At 39.4% G+C, this 20,312-nt stretch overlaps 1 protein-coding gene across 2 annotated transcripts in view; it reads right to left on the bottom strand.

The window, feature by feature from the left end:
* Positions 1 to 677: 677 nt before the first annotated feature.
* Positions 678 to 20,312, bottom strand: part of CDH11 (cadherin 11) — a 151,041-nt gene continuing 131,406 nt past the window's right edge. For both annotated transcript variants that reach the window (XM_082607016.1, XM_082607017.1), the window contains 4 exons: positions 19,458 to 19,591; positions 19,112 to 19,229; positions 4,364 to 4,615; positions 678 to 2,001 (listed from right to left, as the gene is read on the bottom strand). In XM_082607016.1, the coding sequence (XP_082463142.1) occupies positions 1,505 to 2,001; positions 4,364 to 4,615; positions 19,112 to 19,229; positions 19,458 to 19,591 (1,001 nt within the window). In that variant the 3' untranslated portion in view covers positions 678 to 1,504. The remainder of the gene's footprint in view (positions 2,002 to 4,363; positions 4,616 to 19,111; positions 19,230 to 19,457; positions 19,592 to 20,312) is intronic.

Raw genomic sequence — 20,312 nt, 5'->3', positions numbered from 1 at the left:
ATGGCCCAAAGCATATTTTAAAACAAGGTTTGGAAATGAATTGCTCTTTCTTTGATCAAACTTTAGAATGCCACATTGTTTTAAGAGGAGTTAAAATTATAAAAGGAAAAATAAGCAGTTTCAACTGGCAGAGTCATTATGATAGCCTGGCAAGATCAAAGTAAGGAAAAATAGAATAACATTGGAGGTCTGATCTGATAACTACACATGGCAAATGTATATTTTTGACTGTTCACCCTGCCAACCGTCAAATGCTCGGTATGGGGCATAAAATCTACATCTTGAACTTCAGAGTTCTGATAGTTTCATTCCCTCATGGACTCGTTTCTCATAACCATCAAATTACTGATACACAAGATAAACGCATATTATATAACAAGTATTGCAAAATCATAGACTGACCTAGATCTTTAGCATCCTTCTTTTATAGAAGATGCGTGTGAAGAGAAGTCAGGAAGCTAACATCGAGAATGTACAAAAAAGCTTTACACAATGCTACAGAATCTTGTCTGAAAAAACATTTGTAAAACATATTTGATTTTAAATAAACAATAAAAGCAGCAGACTACAACAGATCGTAAATAGAGTTATTAAAAGATCACAAATATCTTAAATTAGAATTATAAATGGGTCATTAGAAATAATTTTTTTCAATGTTAAGAATCAAACCCAGAATTAAAAAAGAATCTTTTTTTATTTCAAAGGTTGCTTCTTATATTGAAGCTCATATTAAAGCAACAGTACAATGTTCATAAAATATAAGTGTGATGCCGTAACATTTCTTACATGTCAGAATACTGATATTTGTATGTATACTAAAATAAGAACTTTAAAATTGTACAAATAGATACATTAAAAATGACATAGAAATAGGGCGCCTCTCACTGAAACAAGACAGTTATATCTGGCACGTATTAGTTTAAGATGAAAGTAGAAGCAAAAAGATTTACAAGAATCAGCAGTAACAAGATTGATACTCAAGAGACATAATTGTACATTGTATTGTACATACATTGTATGGGTTTAAGCTGGCTGAATATTATATATTTCAAGTTTAAAAATGCACTACATATAGAGTGTCCATAGTTTAAGGCGAAATTACAGCTCAGAACTGTTGTCCTTTCTAATTTTGTGGAAGCTTCTTTGACAAATTTAAAAAAAGAAGAAGAAGAAAAAAAGACTTAGATGTTCATAACACATAAACAATTTCCCTTCATTGTGAGTTCACCATTAGACTTCCCCTTCTCTTAAATATTTTGTATGCCAAGTGGTTTTCCTCTAGCCAAGTTGATAAACTTCAATATTTGCCTTTTTGTGAGAAAAGGTACTTCACAGTATTTACCACTTTGATGTCCTTGCAGTTTTATTAAATGTATCCTCTCTGTAAAACTTTGCTTGTTTTAAATGAGCCTTTCCTTGTTTTAAAAAAATACCTGTTTACATATCTTCTAGATTCTTCAGAACACCAGACACAGTTCTTAAGGCCAAATTTGTATCGTTTTTGTTAAGAGTCGTCATCAAAAGTGTCTTTGGAACCGTACAAGTCCGCTAGTTTCTTAAATCGAGGTCCCCAGTTCTGTAGGTAGTCGTAGTCCAAGTCTGAATCTGTAGTGGCCGACTCTAAGGAACTCAGGGACCCGGCCACAGAGCCCCTTCCTTCATAACCATAGATTTGGATGGAGTCATAAGGAGGGGCGGTTGGGTCATTATCCGCCTCCTGTATTCTCGTGTTGATGAAGTCATCCACATCCACACTGTTGGGTGCTGGCCGGAGCCCAGGTCTAGGCATGTACTGATATTCAGGTTTTATGTCTTTGCGAGGGATAAATCCATTGATACCGTCAGGGTTCTGGAGGGTGGCGATATCAAAGGCTTCTGTGTCTTCTTCCCCACCCCCCTCATCATCATAGGTAATGATGTTCTCACGGACATCTTCTTCCTCGAAGACAATGAGTGGTTCTTTCTTTTGCCTTCTCAGTGTCACAAACAACACTACGATGACTACAGGGAAAAAAAAAAAAAGAAAGGAAGCATAGGTTAAGCCCAGTCTTCTGGGTTCTTTTCCCAGGGAAACTCTGCTCACCTTAAAGCATGGTGTACACATGCTTCAGAACTGGGACCAGTCTATGAAATGAGAGCTTTACCTGGAATCCCCAAAGATGTGCAAAGTTGCCCTCCACCTGGCTCTTCATCTGCAAAATGCTTCCAGGAAAATATTATATCCAAACAAACTGGCAAGTTGGAACTATTTTGAGTTTTTACAAATGAATCTGACACTATTTAGAAGTCATCTTCAGAAGAATTAGGAAGATTCTAAATATGTCCGTCTGCAGGCTCTTAAAAGTGGGTTATGCCTGTTTCTTTTTGCAAAGGAAGACAGCTGCCTCTCCAAAGTTTACAAATGAGGACATCCAGAGACTTGAGGTCCTAACTTTCTACAGGAGGTGCTGAGCCCCTGCCCAGAGTTCTGAGCTGGGGTCAGCATTGACCTTACTCTACCTTTATAAGAAATCTTATCATAAGCATGGCTAGACTCTCTTCAGACCACTGTATAGAAGAGGGGTAGCTTATAAAGACCCCCAAGAGACAAATGACAAATTTTCTCTATTTATCTGAACACAGGGAAACAGCGTCAGCTGAAACTCCAGATGAAACCACTGTAACTGTCTCTTCCCTGGGAGAGGGGATTCCACTAAACTCAGGGCATCTAGGATGAATAAGCAGAGTTGCTTATAAGGAAAGCTCTGACACTGTTTCATTCTCTGTCAACTCCCCCACCTCCCCACAATGTTCCATTGGAACACTCACCCACACACTCAGCAAGATTGAAGAAAATGTTTGTGGCTGAATTTGGCGAGTGACTTGAGAGCCCCTCTGGGTCCACCATCACTCTGAGATGCAGGGATGAGGGTCTGCACTTGACCAGACTGTGAACGGCTTCCAGTGCTCACCAGGCAGTGTCTTTGCCCTGTGCCTTCTTTAACAGCACCTTCACCGGGACCATTCTTTTTCACGTTCTTTGCTTGGCTGACTCTGTCTTTCATCGCAGAAATCCTTCCTGATATCCCATTCTGATACCAGACAGGGCTATTGGTATCCACTCTATGTACCCACCTGGCCATCACCATGACACGTGTCACACTGTTCACACATCTGCCTCCACCACTAGATTATGAACTTCTCAGAGCTTTTCTGTTTTCTGCTCCCTCTGCTTGGACTATCCATCCATCCCAGCCCCTTTCCCCAGCTGGAAAGCTCTTTCAGCATCTGATAAGTACGTTACATCCTCCAGGAAGTTGTCTCTGACCTTCCCAGTCAATGTCAGGTACTTTCTACTCTTGTGCCCCCACTGCCTTAGGTTCGTGTGTCTATCATGGTGCTCACCATGTGCCTCTGCAATTTATCTGCTCATGCCTATTTTCCTCAATAGACTATGAACTTTTTGATCACTGAGATCTTGTATGATTCTTCTCTTTATCCCCCAGGGCTGAACACAGGGCCTGGTACCCAGAAAATACTCATTAACTATTGGTTGAACTAAACTTGCTGGCTCTTCCCTATGTATCAGGGGCACATTAATTCATTCAGTGAAGAACTAAGCATCATGGAACAAGTATAAATTTGATGTCAGACATACTTAGATTTGAATCCTGATTTTTTTGTCATACATGAGTTCAGAGACTTTGGGACAACTAATCAAATCTTCCTGAGGCCCGGCACTGGTAGATGTTACCTGCATCAGCACATTCTTGCTATTACAGAGTAAACCACAGATGGGACCCTGTGCAGAAGAGGGGCACCTAACTCAGCAGGCAAGTGCAGGAAAAGCTGCTCTGGGGTCCCCATGAGCTGATGCATGCACCCAGATATTACATATGACATCTAGAGGTGGAGCCCAGATCCAGCTTCAGCCAGGCCAGTCTTCATCCAGTTCCTTGAGTCCTTCATAGACCGTCTTTGACATCACGATTATTCTTTCTACCTCTAACTCTTCTCATTCCTCTTGTAAGGCACACCATTGTTCATATACTAGGTCTCTGCCTAAATTCCTCTCTTGCAAAATCTCTGATGTTCAACCCCGTCCCCTGCTGATGCCCCCAGATATCTTCTGTTACACAGTCCTGTGATACCCGGCATTTGCTCATCACAACCATCCCCCAACTCGGCTCTAATGCTTGTTAAGTTGCCTGTTCCCCCACCATACCCTAAAATACATGAGCAGGCAGACATCACCTCTTTTTTTGTCTCAAATTGCCTCCACGGTATATAGCCCGATTCCCGGTAACTTGAGAAATATATGTGTTTCAAGGATGGGCATCTGGTTGAAAGGCCCTTCCTACAGGTAGCCTGGGAGGTCCCTTACCCAGGAGAATGACGATGCAGGCAAGGATGGCGATCAGCGCCCCAGTGCTCAGGCCGGCGTTCAGGATGTAGGCCTCTGCGTTGCAGGACAGCAGTGCCCCGTTCACATCACACCCACAGACCTTGATGGTGAGGGTGTTGGTGCTACTCATGGGAGGGATTCCACCATCACTGATCACAATGGGCAGGAGGTACAAATCCTGCTTCTGCCGACTGAACCCTCCACGCCGGGCATACACCCCTGCAGTGTTATCTGTTGGAAGAGGGGAGACAAGACGTACTCACAGAGCAAGACCCGAGCAAGAATCACAGACTTCACATTTTTGCATTCAGCTTGGCTGATCTGAATGTGCTCTTCTCACCACCAAGGCTACAACCAGAATCCTCCCCACTTTCTTTTTTTTTTTTTTTTAGCGGTACGCGGGCCTCTCACTGTTGTGGCCTCTCCCGTTGTGGAGCACAGGCTCTGGACGTGCAGCCTCAGCGGCCATGGCTCATGGGCCCAGCCGCTCCGCGGCATGTGGGATCTTCCCAGACCGGGTCACGAACCCGCGTCCCCTGCATCAGCAGGCGGACTCCCAACCATTGCACCACCAGGGAAGCCCCCCACTTGTTCTTTAATCTAGACATCTATAGAAGCCACAGTCGTTTGGCATGACAAGGATCCCTGAGTTTTGCCCCATCTCGAAACGGAACGCAGAAATCAGCTCTTTTTTATTTCATCGATATGAATGCCTTCAGTGGCCGGGTAACCACACCATTTTCTGTTTGGGTGTTGTCCCCTTCCTCAAATACAAGAAAGTATGGGCTTCAATCCCACACTCTATGTTAATATACGATAAAATTAAATATATAGGCGAGTGTGAGAAAAAATACACAAAACCCTTCTTTTTCATGTTTGTACTTTCCCTACTTCATGACAAGCCTTTGGCCGGTTTTTGTTAGTTTTCTGAGAGATTTCTAATCCACCCTCAAATCTTGCCCAAACTATGAACCCACTTATAAGTCCTAAAGGAAAATATTATCTTTAAAGTGGAAATATTTTATAAACCCAGCAGCAGGTTTACAGTTTCTCTGAAATTCAGCCACCCAGTTAAACATGTCACTCCTGCTTAAAAAGATGACATTTTCTCTGCTGCTCACACAGCACAGCCCACATCTACACGGTGGATCACCAGATAGTTCCCTGATCTAGATTTTACCTTGCCTTCTAGGCTCATGCCCGCCCCTTCCCACACGCCCCAGTTCAGCCTGCTGTGCAGAACTCATGTCTGTTCCCCAGAACACTACACTCTTTGTACGCCTTGGCTTTGACCCTTTGCTTTAATGCCCCCAAAAGCTGTTCCTTTGATCATGACAAGTCAGCTTCTCAAGCCTCAAAACTGAATCCAAAAGTCATTTTCTAGGAGCCGTTTCTAGTCCTCTCCCCTCTTCTCCTTTGTGACCCATCCCACTCTACGTTCCTACAGAAATCAGCCTCCCACTCTTCTGTCATTATTTGGTGGCATAACTACAGTCTCCTAGACTGTGAATGTCTAGACAATAGGGGCTTTTATCTGATTCATCTCAGTCTCTCCAGGGCTGGACACACAGCAGACATTCAATAAATATTTGTTGAACAAATGTCATAACCTTGTTCTGGGAAAAGTTTCACCCAAGTTCCAGATGTTGGTTTTCATGTATTTCCCAATCGTTTGTAACCTATTCCCCCAAATGCTTCCTCATCGTGTTTTCTGCATTATCTCTACCAGCCAAAAAGAATTTTTCCAGGCCATATGCTCTGCGTTTGGAAAACATCGCTATTATAAAACTGTGGAAGTTTTGAATATACTCCATCAAATTACACACACACACACACACACACACACACACACACACACATCCTCAATATGGCACACATTTTTTTGTGTGAGTAGGAATCAGTAATTTATAGCAATAAGAATGTTATGACCAACATGATGGCCCAATAGCCAGCATGCTTTGAATGGATTGACAGGACCATGAATTAGCTCTTGTGGTAGGAAAAATTATCTTAGAATCTAAAAATTGAATTCATATATTTTAGGTTAAAGGAAATGTAATATATTCTGTGTGAGATAAAAAATATATACAAATGGCAGATTCAGTCTCATTTAGGACTGAGCAGATATTCTGAGTATTGCAGAAGGTAAGGTGTGTGTACCTGCTGGCTTTTGGCAAGACTTATTAATGACGGATCCTCTGCCCTTAGCTGCCAATCTCTCAATAAAAACAGGGCAGAACAGCTAGCCCTCATTTCTGTATTTTTGGAAGTTTGTGTGATTGGTATATATTGCTCTTACCACTGGAGGAAAATTATATGTACTATGAAAAATCATGAAAAAATAAAAATAAGCTGGACAAATAGAATGTTAACATTCAGTTTCCTGACTGTTCTTTCCTATTCTAGGCTATAACATTGTTGTATGCTTAACAAATACAAAAAAATTACATATCTACATAATTAATTCAAATGTTATTTTTTCCATCTCATAAATTTCTTTTGAATTCAAGTAACACTTTCACAAATGAAATGTTAAAATATCGGGGCTTCCCTGGTGGCGCAGTGGTTGAGAGTCCGCCTGCCGATGTAGGGGACATGGGTTTGTGCCCCGGTCCGGGAAGATCCCACATGCAGTGGAGCGGCTGGGCCCATGAGCCATGGCCGCTGAGCCTGCGCAGCCGGAGCCTGTGCTCCGCAACAGGAGAGGCCACAACAGTGAGAGGCCCGCGTACCGCAAAAAAAAAAAAAAAAAAAAAAGTTAAAATATCTACCACATTTTAATGATCTGAAATGTCACAAATGCCATCGTAAATAAAAATGAATATGAAAAATTTACAAAGAAAAGCAAATTAATTGCTCGGTCAAATATACCTCTCTGATACAAATGACATCCCCAAGAGGGCATTCACTTAGTTTATCTATTGGCTCCCACCCTGTTACCCATGGTGTAGTTTGGAGGGAATGTGACCTGAGTGTTTTTATTTTTTTAAACCTGTGGAAGCCATAATTTAAAATCTATTTTTCAATGTGCCATCCATGCAAGACTGTACCTCCGGATCATAGCAGGCTGGCTTACACATGAAGGTAATTGAAAATCAAACACTAATGGAAAACATGTTTCTGAGCAGGACACCAGCCTGCGAATTCAAGATGTTTCACATTCTGAACAGCTGAGTCCTCTCAGACACACTGTAACTACGAAATGAAAGCTCATCAAAGTACCCTGCTGACTGAACCATTTACTGTCTCTGAGTGAATCATCAGTAGAATCTTGAGAACTTTCAAAAAATGTCTTCTAGTCAAACATGTTTCACATATGGATTTTAAGATTAGTTTGAGAGGTGGAAAATAAATGGAGTAAAGGTCTCTTCCTGGGCATATTCTAAATCCATGCTTTAGAATGAGTCACTTGTCCTGTCAGAGCCTCACTTATTCATCGTTTTTTTTTTGTTTTTTTTTGTCTTTTGCGGTACACGGGCCTCTCACTGTTGTGGCCTCTCCCGTTGCGGAGCACAGGCTCCGGACGTGCAGGCTCAGCGGCCATGGCTCACAGGCCCAGCCACTTCGTGGCATGTGGGATCTTCCCAGACCAGGGCACGAACCAGTGTCCCCTGCATCGGCAAGCAGACTCTCAACCACTGCGCCACCAGGGAAGCCCTCACTTATTCATCTTTAAAATGAGGACACTGGTTGTTATTAAGCATGCCTCACAGGGTTGCTATTGGAACCAAATAATATAATAAAAGCCCATGGTTGTCCTCTGGGCTGTGCTTCCAGAGGGCTCAGGAATCATTCTATCAGAAAACCTAGCACCAGTATTGAGATCCTCCAGGGATGGTGAACTGGTGAAGGGTAGATATGGTTAGACAAGAAGCATGTCTAACCAGACTAGTTTGGCACTTAGGTGGTTAGTGTGGTACTTAAGTGGTTGCTGTGGCATGAATGCATAAAATATCCCCCCTCTAGATCTAAGTGGCCCCAGTACCAATGGGGGGATGAGCTTTTCTGGGTTTGAATCTCAGCTCTTCTACGTATCAATTGCCTGACTTTTATTTAGACATGTTAGGTAAAAGTCTTGATTTACTATATTCTCATCCAGAAAACTAATAATTTTTAGGGTTAAATTTGACTCCATTCATAAAGGGACTTAGCATAGTGCCAGGCTGTTGGAGATGCTCAGTAAGTATTAATTCTTTTCTGGAAGCTCTCCTCTTGGTGCAGTAGACTAATGAGGAAGAGAAACATATTGACAAAGAGAGGCAAGTGAATTCTTGGAAATGTCATCGCAGTTTTGAATGCAGTTGCCTACATAGAAGGGCTCATCCTCCAGAGGTAGGAAGATAGTTCATGCTCTTCAATCCTGGGTGATATATTTCCCATGGTAAGAAACTGTTTTTCAAGCACCTCGGTGTTTCATCTTGACACCCAGTGTTCTCCTCCCTGGCCACAAAGTTGGAAGCAGTTAGCAGTTCCTTTTTCTTACCCCTACTTAGGCAAAAACTTGTAAATGAGGCTGTAAATTACTAGTATATGTGGTGTACAAATTGTAGTATTTCTATTAATGGAAAATAAATTCAGGTTTCAAATTTTTATGGCTACAACCTGGACTCCTAATCATATGCTGTTTTTATCTGCACACTTTGTCATTACACTAACAAAATGTAAAAGTTCCTGATAGTGATGTCTCCATGGTACCAGTTTAGAGATGCAAATGTATGGGCTATGATGATGATGCCACCCAAGGGAGGAATATATACAACTGATATTAAAAGGGAAAATTATGATAGGGGAGCAGCCTTTGATACATAGACTGCACAGAGTGCCAACCTTGTATTAGGTAAAAAAAATAATGGGAACAGGGCAAAATGGGCAGTATATGGGCATAGCCCCTGCGTATTAACAACTTGAAAAGAGGAATCACTGAAGCAAAGGATTAGTACTTTCTGCTCTCACCATGATGTCAGGAGAGAGGCTTGGCCTAAGGCGAGAGAATGTTGGCCCAGTAGCTTTCCTAAAGAGCATCTTAAGATGCTCTTCTTACCACTTCTTTTCCTCTATCCCTCTCTGTTCCAAAGCTAAAAATTCCCCCACTGATCAACTTGATCAGAGATACTTTAGCCTGTGAAGATAGGTGCTGTCTGCATCAGACTGGAGCCCATCTCTTGAGACTGTTAAAGAAAAAAAAAAGAAAAGATATGGAGAATCTAGGCCAAGCCTTAAGCCTTGCTCTTATTTAATTCACTTCTGACCTAAATCTACCCACTCTACCCTTTCTGCTCAAACCTCAGAGACAAAGTAGATCTATCTACCACATTGAAAGCTTCCACACACTTGAAAACAGTTATGCAGTCACTAGTAGAATAATCATTATTTGATTACTTTCGTCTGGGTCCTCTCTACTTTCCTTAGAAATGTAGCAATAGCTGTATAAGAATAATGAAAAAATATATATATATACATATTATATATATATATATATATAGTGTGTCCCAAAAGTCTCAGTGGAGTTTCAAGTTTAATCATTTCAGAAGTACACATGCTATACAATTACAAAAGACATCATTGAAAAGTCTAATTATTTAGGTTTTTTAATACTCATTTAGAGATGTGATTTTTGAAAAATTAATTTCAATTTTTGAAGCCAGTATTCAAGCCACCTTGAATCTGAGGGAGGGACTGTAATAATAGAAATTTCAAATAACATTTTTAAAGTTTGTAGCATTAATTTTCTGATATGAGTAATGCTTAAAGGTGAACTTAACAGCTTGCGTATATATCTTTTCTTGTCTTTCTGAACACTGTATAAGCCGTCTATCTACCCACAGTCACTGCTCATATTTCATATTTCACAGTCTATGGTAACTGTTTGAATGTCTGTCCTCTCCATCAGACAGTAACCTCCCTGAAGGCAAGAACCTTGCTCACTCATCATTGTTCGGTTAGCAGTATTTTGTGTGTTAGAGGGATAAACAGTTGAAGGATGTTTCTTTCACTATATCTCAGCATCCATCTGGCTTTCCCACACAGTCAGATTTTACTGATTAGCTTGCCTTCAATTTCCAAACTCCATCTTCTCACACTTTGTACGTTTGAACCCGACTCGATCAGCGCTGCCTCTATCAATATTATGGATCTTGTTCCCGGTAAATATCTTCATCTCTTTGTCTCATTATTCTTTTCTCATTATTTAGGGTGAGTCAGATCCAACTAAGTAACATTTATTGAGCTGCTAATATGTGCAAACCTTATTCCTTGTTACTTCCACCTACCTTATCCCAAATAATTTTTAAATTATATGCAGAAAGTATAATTACCTTTATTTTATATGAAAAGAAACGGAGAAACAAAGAGGGAAGCAATTGATCACAATAACATGGAAAATACAAACAAAACTAGGAATCAAACTCCTCTAGGTTTCACTATATTTTTCCCAGTGCACAGCAGACCCTAGAATCCTGATATTATTGCATGCCAATTACATTGGTTCTTTTTTTTTAACCAAATTTCCCCAACATGGTTAGTTAATTAGATGGACCCCATCACAGCCTATAGCTAAATCCAGATAGACTCAGGTCCCAGATAAAAGAGCTGCTCTTAGAAACCTAAGACGTTTATGTCAGAGAGACCTACAAAGAATTAAGGGCACTCATTCAACACCTCTCTTCCCATAGCACTTCCAGAAACACACACACACCTTCAGAAACAAACCAACATGCAAGGGGCAAAAAGAAATCTATTATTTTCTCAATATTTTGGAATAAAGGAAATGCTACAATGAGGTAAATTCTATGAGGCTAGCCTTAAAATATTAATGCAAAAAATTGTTTGATCCAAGATTCTGATGGCTGTAATGTTTCCCCTCTAAATCAAGGAGCTACATACTACAGGGGAAGGGGGAGGATCATGATCTTTTACTTAACACCTTTGATACTGAGGGATCGGCAAAATACAAAATGCAACAAATAACACTGTGGAATAATTGCCTATGTGCATGTGTGTATGAGGCATCTAAGTGTGCCCTGTTTGTGGTATCAATAGACTTTTCATTGTTATAAATTATCACACCCCTTAGAATCAACTCTCCTTCCACTTTTGTTAGAGGACAATTTTCTCCTTGGTGATAGGGAGGGAGAAAGGAATATATTTCTTGGTTTAAGACAAGGAAAACTACCAAGGAATTCAGCGGTATATAAACATTTAGGGTCTTTTAGTGAGTTGAGAAATCCCAAGAGTAGTTAAGTCAGTGACCAGAGGGAACCTTGAAAGAATAATCTGTCTGATCCACCAAGAAGACCTATTTCTCTTTCTCTTGAGTTGAGGAGGGGGTGGATTTCCAGATAAATTGTATTCTGTGTTGGACAAACTGAAGCAATGAATTTCAGGCAGAAAAGAGAACATAATTATTTATACAGTGAAAATGGAAGGGCATTAAAAGCCATCTGCCATTTTGATCTGCCAACAGAGCATCTTCCATATTGAAGCAATTAAGGGGGGGAAAGTTCCACAGAAATCTGTTTGGATATCTTTGAATTATAAAAGTGAAAAACCAGAAGCATATTTAGATGATTTTTGGTGCTGCTCATCAAAAAAAGAACTGTCCTTAGTTTAGACCAAAAAGCGGGGGTGGGGTGGGGGAAAGAGGAAAGAAAGAAAGATGTTTGTCAATTGGTCTAATCAGGGTCAATCTGGCTTGGCTATCTTTCCTTATCCAGCCCCAAGCCTGCTTTCCATACAAACTCTTTTTTTTTTTTTTTTTTTTTTTTAGCAGTTCAAACTTAACTCTGAATGTATCAGGTATCAGAGCTCATTTGATCTATAACTTGGCCCATATTAGATAATACACTTGCAAAATAAATACATTTGAAAGTCACCTCTTGCTGGATCCAAACCTTACATGTCCAATATAACTTTGTGGAATAATAAATAATGAAAGGATGGATGCATGGATGATGTGGTATTGGCTCCTACAGAACATTCCAACACCAAAAGATGGGTTGTCTTTTTCAGCCTGAAGCTTATCTCATAACATAATCAGTTTTCCACAGTAATAACTAATCCCTGAAATGTCTGAAGCACATTACATGTCTTTCCATCTACTCTTTCACTTTAATTCATGCATTCAGTTAACCCACTTTTCTTAAGTTTTGGGGTACTGCCCCCACAGAGCTCATATTCTAATGGGAGACAGACAGGGAAATGTATGCTTAGAATGCAGAGTGATAAGAAAAATACTAGAGGCTAGTGCAGTGTTCCTGACGCACAGAGGACGTAGCATCCAAATGGGCTGGGGATGTCCAGCAAAGCTTCCCCTAAGAGACTTCATTTATGGTGAGACTTGAAAGAGGTGGTATAGTAGGCAGTGGGGGTACATTATCCACAGAACAAAAGCATGGACATGTGAGAGCATGGCATATTTGGGAAACTAAAGGTGGTTTGAAGTTTCTGGAGCCTACGTTTTAAGGTAGCAAGAGAAAGGAGATAATAGATGCAACGTTTATGGGAGGTGTATCATATCATTTCTTGCTCACTAGGCTATAAAGTTTCAGTTAAATCCACTAGAGACCCATAGAAGAATTTTAAGAAGAAAGACATTATCACTAAGGGCTGAGTTAACGGGGGGCAAGACTAGAGTCAGACAGCCTGTTTGGAGGCCATCATGATAGCTACAGCTCCTCTGCAGGTAGGTCATGAAATAGTCACTATCAAAATTAGCTGTGCTTTCACAATATAACTAACTTTGCTGCATGTGCTTTTGGGAAGTTCCGACATCTGGGACTATCTGCTAAAGCCAATATTTAATCTTTAACTCTTGCTCTTTTCTCTATATTTTATCATTGTTTAGAATAAGAGGTTTGGAACTTTAAAATATGAGGTTCAGTATCAGGATATGTCAACTTAATTTATCAAGTCATTAGGTCAAGGGTCAAAATCATACTATCTCTTTGTTAGAATCCAAAACTTGTGATTAAAAACTGAACATCCATTTTTAAAAAATGGAAAGGAAACTTCCTAAAATATACACACACACCATAACACAAATCTTAATTTTAATCTTCTTAATTTTAACCTAACAACCAATATTATGCTTAATGATGAAACTCTAGAAGTAATATCCCCATTAAAGTAACAAGTAAAGCCATTATTATTGCTATTATTTAACATATAAAATGCAAATCTGTGCAATTTGTAAAAGAAACCCAAATATTAAAAAAGAATGAAGCAAATTATTATTTAATTTTTATGTAGCTGTCTCCCTAGAAAACCTAAGAAAATAAGCTTAGAAGTTATATCACTTTAGAACAATGTCCAATAATAAATGAACTAACTAAAAGAGCTATAGTTTATACTAAAAATTGTCACTTAGAAAATATACATAATTTAAAAATCTACCTCATAATAGTATCTAAAATATAAAGTAGCTAGCCATAAACTTAGTAAGAAATGCATAGAACAAAAATGAAGAAAACTATAAAACATTCCTGATGGTAATAAAAAGAGAACTGAATCAGTGGAAAGTCAGATCATGCTTCTTGATAGGAAGAATATTTTTAAATTCTTTGTTGTTAAATTAATCCATAAATTTAAGGTAAACTCAATAAAATTCATGAAGATACTTATCAGGCACCTGAAAAATAATTCTAAATTATACCTGGAGGAACAAAGAAACCAAAAGCTAAGAAAGAGTAATAAAATGAAAATAATGTAGACAAAACCCTTGTCAGATTTTAACACACATATTATACGTGTGCAACCGTTAAAGAAAAATATGATACTATCATGAGAATAAATAAAATAGGGAGAGTTGATAGTCCAAAAAAAAATCTAATAGTATGTAATGTGGGTGAAAATAAGGATGGCGTTGCAAAGCAATTGGAAATGCCCATATCTTAAATGATATTTAGGAAATGGCCAACAAAGGGAGCCTGTGTATTTATTTCACATTGGATAAATGATTGAAATGGGAAACATGATATATAAGAAAGAAGATAAGCTAGGTGAATATTGATATCACTTTTCCATGAGGAAAGTCTTGCTAAGAATAATTTTAAGCAGAAAAACTGATACAAAAAGCACAATGTCTATATTTTAGAACATAGCATAACCAGGATTGAAAGGACATTGAAACATTGGAGAAATCTATGCAATAGGTATGATGTCACAAGTTAACAGCATTAAAATACGAAGAGACTTTATAAATCAATTGCAAATTGATGAATATACAATTCAAAAACTGAGTAAAGGACACGAGTAGCCGATTTATAAAGCAAAAAAAAGAATCAGGGAATTCCCTGGTGGTCCAGTGGTTAGGGCTCTGGGCTTTGACTGCAAGGGGCATGGGTTCGATCCCTGGTCAGGGAACTAAAATCCCACATGCCATATGGCTGAAAAAAAGAAAAAAAAAAAAAAGAATTTTGGACTTCCCTGATGGCGCAGTGGTTAAGAATCCGCCTGCAAATGTGGGGGACATGGGTTCAATCCTTGGTCCCGGAAGGTCCCACATGCCACGGAGCAACTAAGCCCATGTGTCACAGCTCCTGAGCCTGTGCTCCAGAGCCCTTGAGCCACAACTACTGAGCCCGTGTGCTGCAACTACTGAAGCCCATGGCCTAGAGCCCATGTTCTGCAACAAGAGAGGCCACTGCAATGAGAAGCCCACGTGCTCCAATGAAGAGTAGCCCCTGCTCGCTGCAACTAGAGAAAGCTCATGCACAGTAACGAAGACCCAACACAGCCAAAAATAATAAAAATAAATAAATAAATAAATAGAAGCAAAAAATAAAAAGAGCTTCAATTAAAAAAAAGAATTGATACTTATTTAAAAAATTCTAACTTTACTAGTAATGAAAGGAATTGAAAATTTAAAATGTGTTATGTGATTATAATTCACTTATCAATTTGTGAGTCATTTAAAAAGAATAATAGTATCTAGAGTTGGCTTGAATGTGAGGAAATGGGAGCTTACCTATTTTACTGATGCTATTATAAATTGGTATAATATTTCTGATAGGCAATTTGTCAATTAAGTATTAAAAGCTTCTGATACAGTAATTCCACTCTAGGAATCTATCCTAAAAGAATAATTAGGTATTTGGCAAAGGTGTGTGAAAACAACGTACTTACACAACAATAGTCAACTGATATCATATACCCTTGTAATGAAGTTAGGAGGATATTTAGGGGAAAAAATGTTGACATAAGTATACTGATGCTGAAAAATGCATATCATGTATTATTATGTAGGGAAAAAAGCAAACATTATTTTATGGTTGCCTTTTTTTTGCGGTATGCGGGCCTCTCACTGTTGTGGCCTCTCCCATTGCGGAGCACAGGCTCCAGATGCGCAGGCTCAGAGGCCATGGCTCACAGGCCCAGCCACTCCGCGGCACGTGGGATCTTCCCAGACCGGGGCACGAACCCGTGTCCCCTGCATTGGCAGGCGGACTCTCAACCACTGTGCCACCAGGGAAGCCCTATGGTTGCCTTTTTTAAAGATCAAAATATATGCCAAGAAAAAGTCTGGAAGGCTATAAAAACTAGCAGTGATTATTTCTGGATAGTATATTATCAAGTTATTTTATTATTTCTAATTTTTTTTTTTTTTTGCTTACGAGGGCCTCTCACTGCTGTGGCCTCTCCCGTTGCGGAGCACAGGCTCCGGACACACAGGCTCCGCAGCCATGGCTCGCGGGCCCAGCCGCTGCGCGGCATGTGGGATCTTCCGGGATAGGGGCACGAACCCGTGTCCCCTGCATCGGCAGGCGGACTCTCAACCACTGCGCCACCAGGGAAGCCCTATTTCTAATTTTATTTCTGCTTGTTTGTATTTTATAATTTTCCTACAAGGGATATGTATTAATTATGCAGTAGAATAAACTTATAAAATTCTTTGCAAATATATTTTACAACAATTACTAGGGCTGTGATTAAAATTAAACTTGAAGTACAGTTTGTCCTTTTCTATTCACACTTCCCCTGGAATACTAGATTGATGAATTTATTTTAGAGTTTTTCTCTTCTGAAGATTGTTGTTATTTCATTATGGGGTAAACAAAGATTTTTAAAGAAAATAATTAATTAGAAAAGACACAAGCTCTATATTCATAATATATAAAGTGTTACTACATGAGACAGAACCCTTTAAACACTCAGACATTTTAGTTCAATTCACTTATTGCTAGAGTGACCTTGGGCAAGTCTCTGAATCTTCTGATGTTTCATATTCTTTCCTCATCTATGAAATGGGGATAAAAAGATCCAACATGCCTACCCCCTAGGGCTGTTTAGGAACTAAGTGGAACAATGGCCATTAGCAGGTTTTATAATCCAATGAAGAACTACATAAATGAGATGGGCTATTCTGAGTATTTTTTTCTTTGCACTTTTCTTATTCATTACATGTTCCTTGTGTTTTTTAAAGATGCCATAAGTCTAATTTTGCAAAGTAAATGCATCTCAAAGCCTGGGTGGATCAGCTCTTCATTTCCCCAAACAGCACCACTCTTGATATTATTAGCCCCAGATGGACTCAAATGTTGAAGAGTTATCCAGTGTTCTACTTTCCTGCTGCCTGCTGAGTTGTCTTTGAAGCTTGGACTGTAGAATGGAGTAAGATAAAAGTGAAATAAAAGGCTTGTGTATATTAAGATGGCTTCCCCTCTTATATTTTTAAAGAGGCCGAACGCTTATGCTGAGTTTAGGCAAACACAATCCTGATTATTTACGTGGCATAATGGAAGTAAGCACTCAAGGAGAGAGAAATCTGATACTTTTACTCAGCATGCTGTAAACCATTATCTCATGTTTTCTATGGAAAACAGTCTCAGCTGGGAAATTTGGTAACTCAGTAGGCTATTAATAGGTTGTGGAATGTGATTACTCTTTTTGGATCACTTCAATATGTAATTACTTTTAGGATCTGGTAGAAAGAAACTCTATTAAATGATGATTATAGGACTGTATTTGCTTTAAAGTTCTGTAATAGCTCTAAACATGGGAGTTTTCATTAACTGTTTGCCATAGTTAATAAAGTCATTTTTCTTAAAAAGTAGCAGTTCCCTGCAAAAGTGGTAGCTCCACAAAAGATTAGTTTCTTATAGGAAAGGGCAGGGGAAACAAATTGTGCAGTAGGTTGGCTTCTCCATGGTAATATAATCTCCTTGAAAATATAGATGGTGTTCCCGAAGTACTGTGACAAAGTGAAATATTTATAAGTCCCTAGAGAACAATAGGTCTTAGTATAATGTTTTCAGAGGGTAAACAGCAACTAAATATTATTGCACATATAAAAAGAAGACAAGGTAGGTGATGGAGGCAAAGTTGGCAAAGAAAAGCCTAGAAACACCAGCTGTTTCAGGAGGTGTCCAGCGATAAACAGGAATATTGCCAGGAATACATCCAGCAATTAGACCTCAAATGTAAATTGGGGATTATATGAACACACAGATATAAGGATCATAATGAAAAGCTCAAATCAGTCCAAGAAATAATAATAAAGTATGCCAGGTCATATCCCCCCAAATCCAAGGAGCATGGGGCACAGTGGTTTAGGATGCAACCTCTAGCCTCTGAATGTCCAGGTTTAAAATCTAGGTCTCACTCCCACATGGCTGATTTACTTAATGGCCTGTCCCTCATTTTCCTCATCTTCAAAATGGGAATGATAATAATAATCCTTACCTATGATGCTGTTGAGAAAATTAAATAAAGTATGGGAAGGATCTTGGCACGGTGTTTAGAACATAGTTACTGGTATGTGTAACATAGATAACACTGATAATGGTGATGGTTAAAGTAACATTACTTATTAGATTAATTTAAGATCCTATAAACCTGATCTCAGTCATCAGGAAAGCAATGTATCTATAATCTCGTACATAGCTAGCATGTGTCTAATGAAAACATGTGTTCAGAAGGACCACATTTTATTCCTATGTCAAACCATGGCATTTGTCTTCCTGTTTTTACAGACCTGCATTGTCACAGGCTTATAGGAACAGGTGTAGGCCAAAATAGTCTTGCCAGGAGTCAAGAAATTTATATTTTGATCTTGGCTCTGCTATACACTTTGTCAAGGGACTGCATCAGTTTGGGCCTATACTACAACAACAACAAAAAACAACTACTTCGAATAATTCCAAGTCTAGAACCTCCTTGACTAATGAAATGAGAAATAGAAATCGCATCAAAGTTTGCATGTTTACAGTGGAGAAACAATGCTTTATTCATGCGCTTCAGGCAGTAATTCCATAACTACCTTTAGGTATCAAGCTCTGTACCCAACCACATTGCATTAAAACTATGCTGGAAAGGGAAGGACAGCTGAAAGATTACATTACTTTACAAGGTTGAACTAATCTCTTTTAATGCTTTACTTAATATCAATATTCATAAAGCCATGCTTCCCCCTAAGGATGTATCAACCTCTTAAAAAAAAGATAAATGAAGTTGTTTGCGTATTGACCCTGTAAGCCTCCCCACTTGGTTTTTGCACTGCTTCGTGAATATCAAAGCCAACAACAACAAAAAACGTAAAATAAAATAAGATTCACTTATTCCTATGCACCAAGAGAGCCCATATCTCAAAATAAAGGTGGCATTATTATTTTTTGTTTGTTCTTCAACAGAAAAGCATTATTAAGATTGGGGGAAATACTTGTGCTCTGCAATATAAAAGCCATTTATTTTCCATTTCTACTTCTCTGAATGCACAGGAACCTTGGTACGAACCTCTGTTGTCTCTGACTGTGAAATTTGGATTGTGAATGATTTCAGGGGGTAGACTGAAGATAAATCTTGGTCCATTGGCTGTGTCATCCTTGTCATCTGCACTAATTGTAACAATTGGCTGAAAGAGAAAGGTGGCCCATAAATAAATCATGCTGACATTGGCACATCATTCATTCAAAAATTCCTGGCTGGCTGAGAAGCCTGATTTTAATTAGAGAACATAGCTCCAGAGCTAAACCAGGGCTCTGAAGCCTTCTTGGGCAGTGGGAAGTATCTCCAGGTGATGCTCTCAAAACCAAACTCTGTTTCTAAATGCTTATTCATAGCCAAGGCAGAGCAGCATTACCTGGTTAGAAAGTGGCTTGGTCTGGTCACTCTCACAGATGAAGCCTTCATAAGGGGCAGCAAACTTGGGAGCATTGTCGTTGACGTCAAGGACCCTAATGGCCACAGGGACTTTGGCTTCCTGATGCCGGTTGTCTGAAAGGAGAGAATTGAGACAGTAAACATGTTCAAGGGAGGAATCCATGTTGGTCCAAGGTTACTCTTGGGAAAAAGTGGGTTCCAGCCACTCATTCAGGCCCTGCAGGGAAAGGCACTGTTGGCACAAAAATCACCTAAAATCCAAAGTATGCCAAATCCAATGTGAGGGGGATGTCCTAGAATAAAGGTCAACATTAGACAAGTAAGAAATAAACCACTTTTCCCTTTCTGTTGAGGTTTAATTCTAAATGCTTATAATGGAGACTGGCCCCCTCAGAGTGTAGTCCACAACAGCAGTTCTCAAAGTGGGATCCCCAGAGGAGCATCAAATAATTTGGGAATTCGTTGGAAGTGAAAATTCTCAAACCCAACCCAAGACCTGAGTTAGAGGCTCTGAGGGTGGGATCCGGAAATCTTTGTTACAACAAGCCTTTCATGATAATCCATTGCATGATCAAGTTTGCAAACCACCGGTCTACAGGTAAAAAAGAACCCACAATCTTGGCTCTAAGGATTCTGCTGCTCTGGGTTTAAACAAAACTGAGGATAAAGTGGGGAATCTTTCAGCCGTGGTTAAGAGTTTCAAGCTGCTACAGGCTATCAGCTCATGTGCCAAGTCTGTACCCAGTTCTGCCAAAGAAAATGAAAACATCTCTATTTGCTTATATGTCTCCCGAGATAGACGACCAAAAATAAATTTTAAAGATTGAAAAATATG

This window comes from Mesoplodon mirus (assembly GCF_964341445.2).
Source record: "Mesoplodon mirus genome assembly, chromosome: 19".
Classification (NCBI taxonomy): domain Eukaryota; kingdom Metazoa; phylum Chordata; class Mammalia; order Artiodactyla; family Ziphiidae; genus Mesoplodon; species Mesoplodon mirus.
This window is presented reverse-complemented; position numbering and strand designations above follow the sequence as displayed.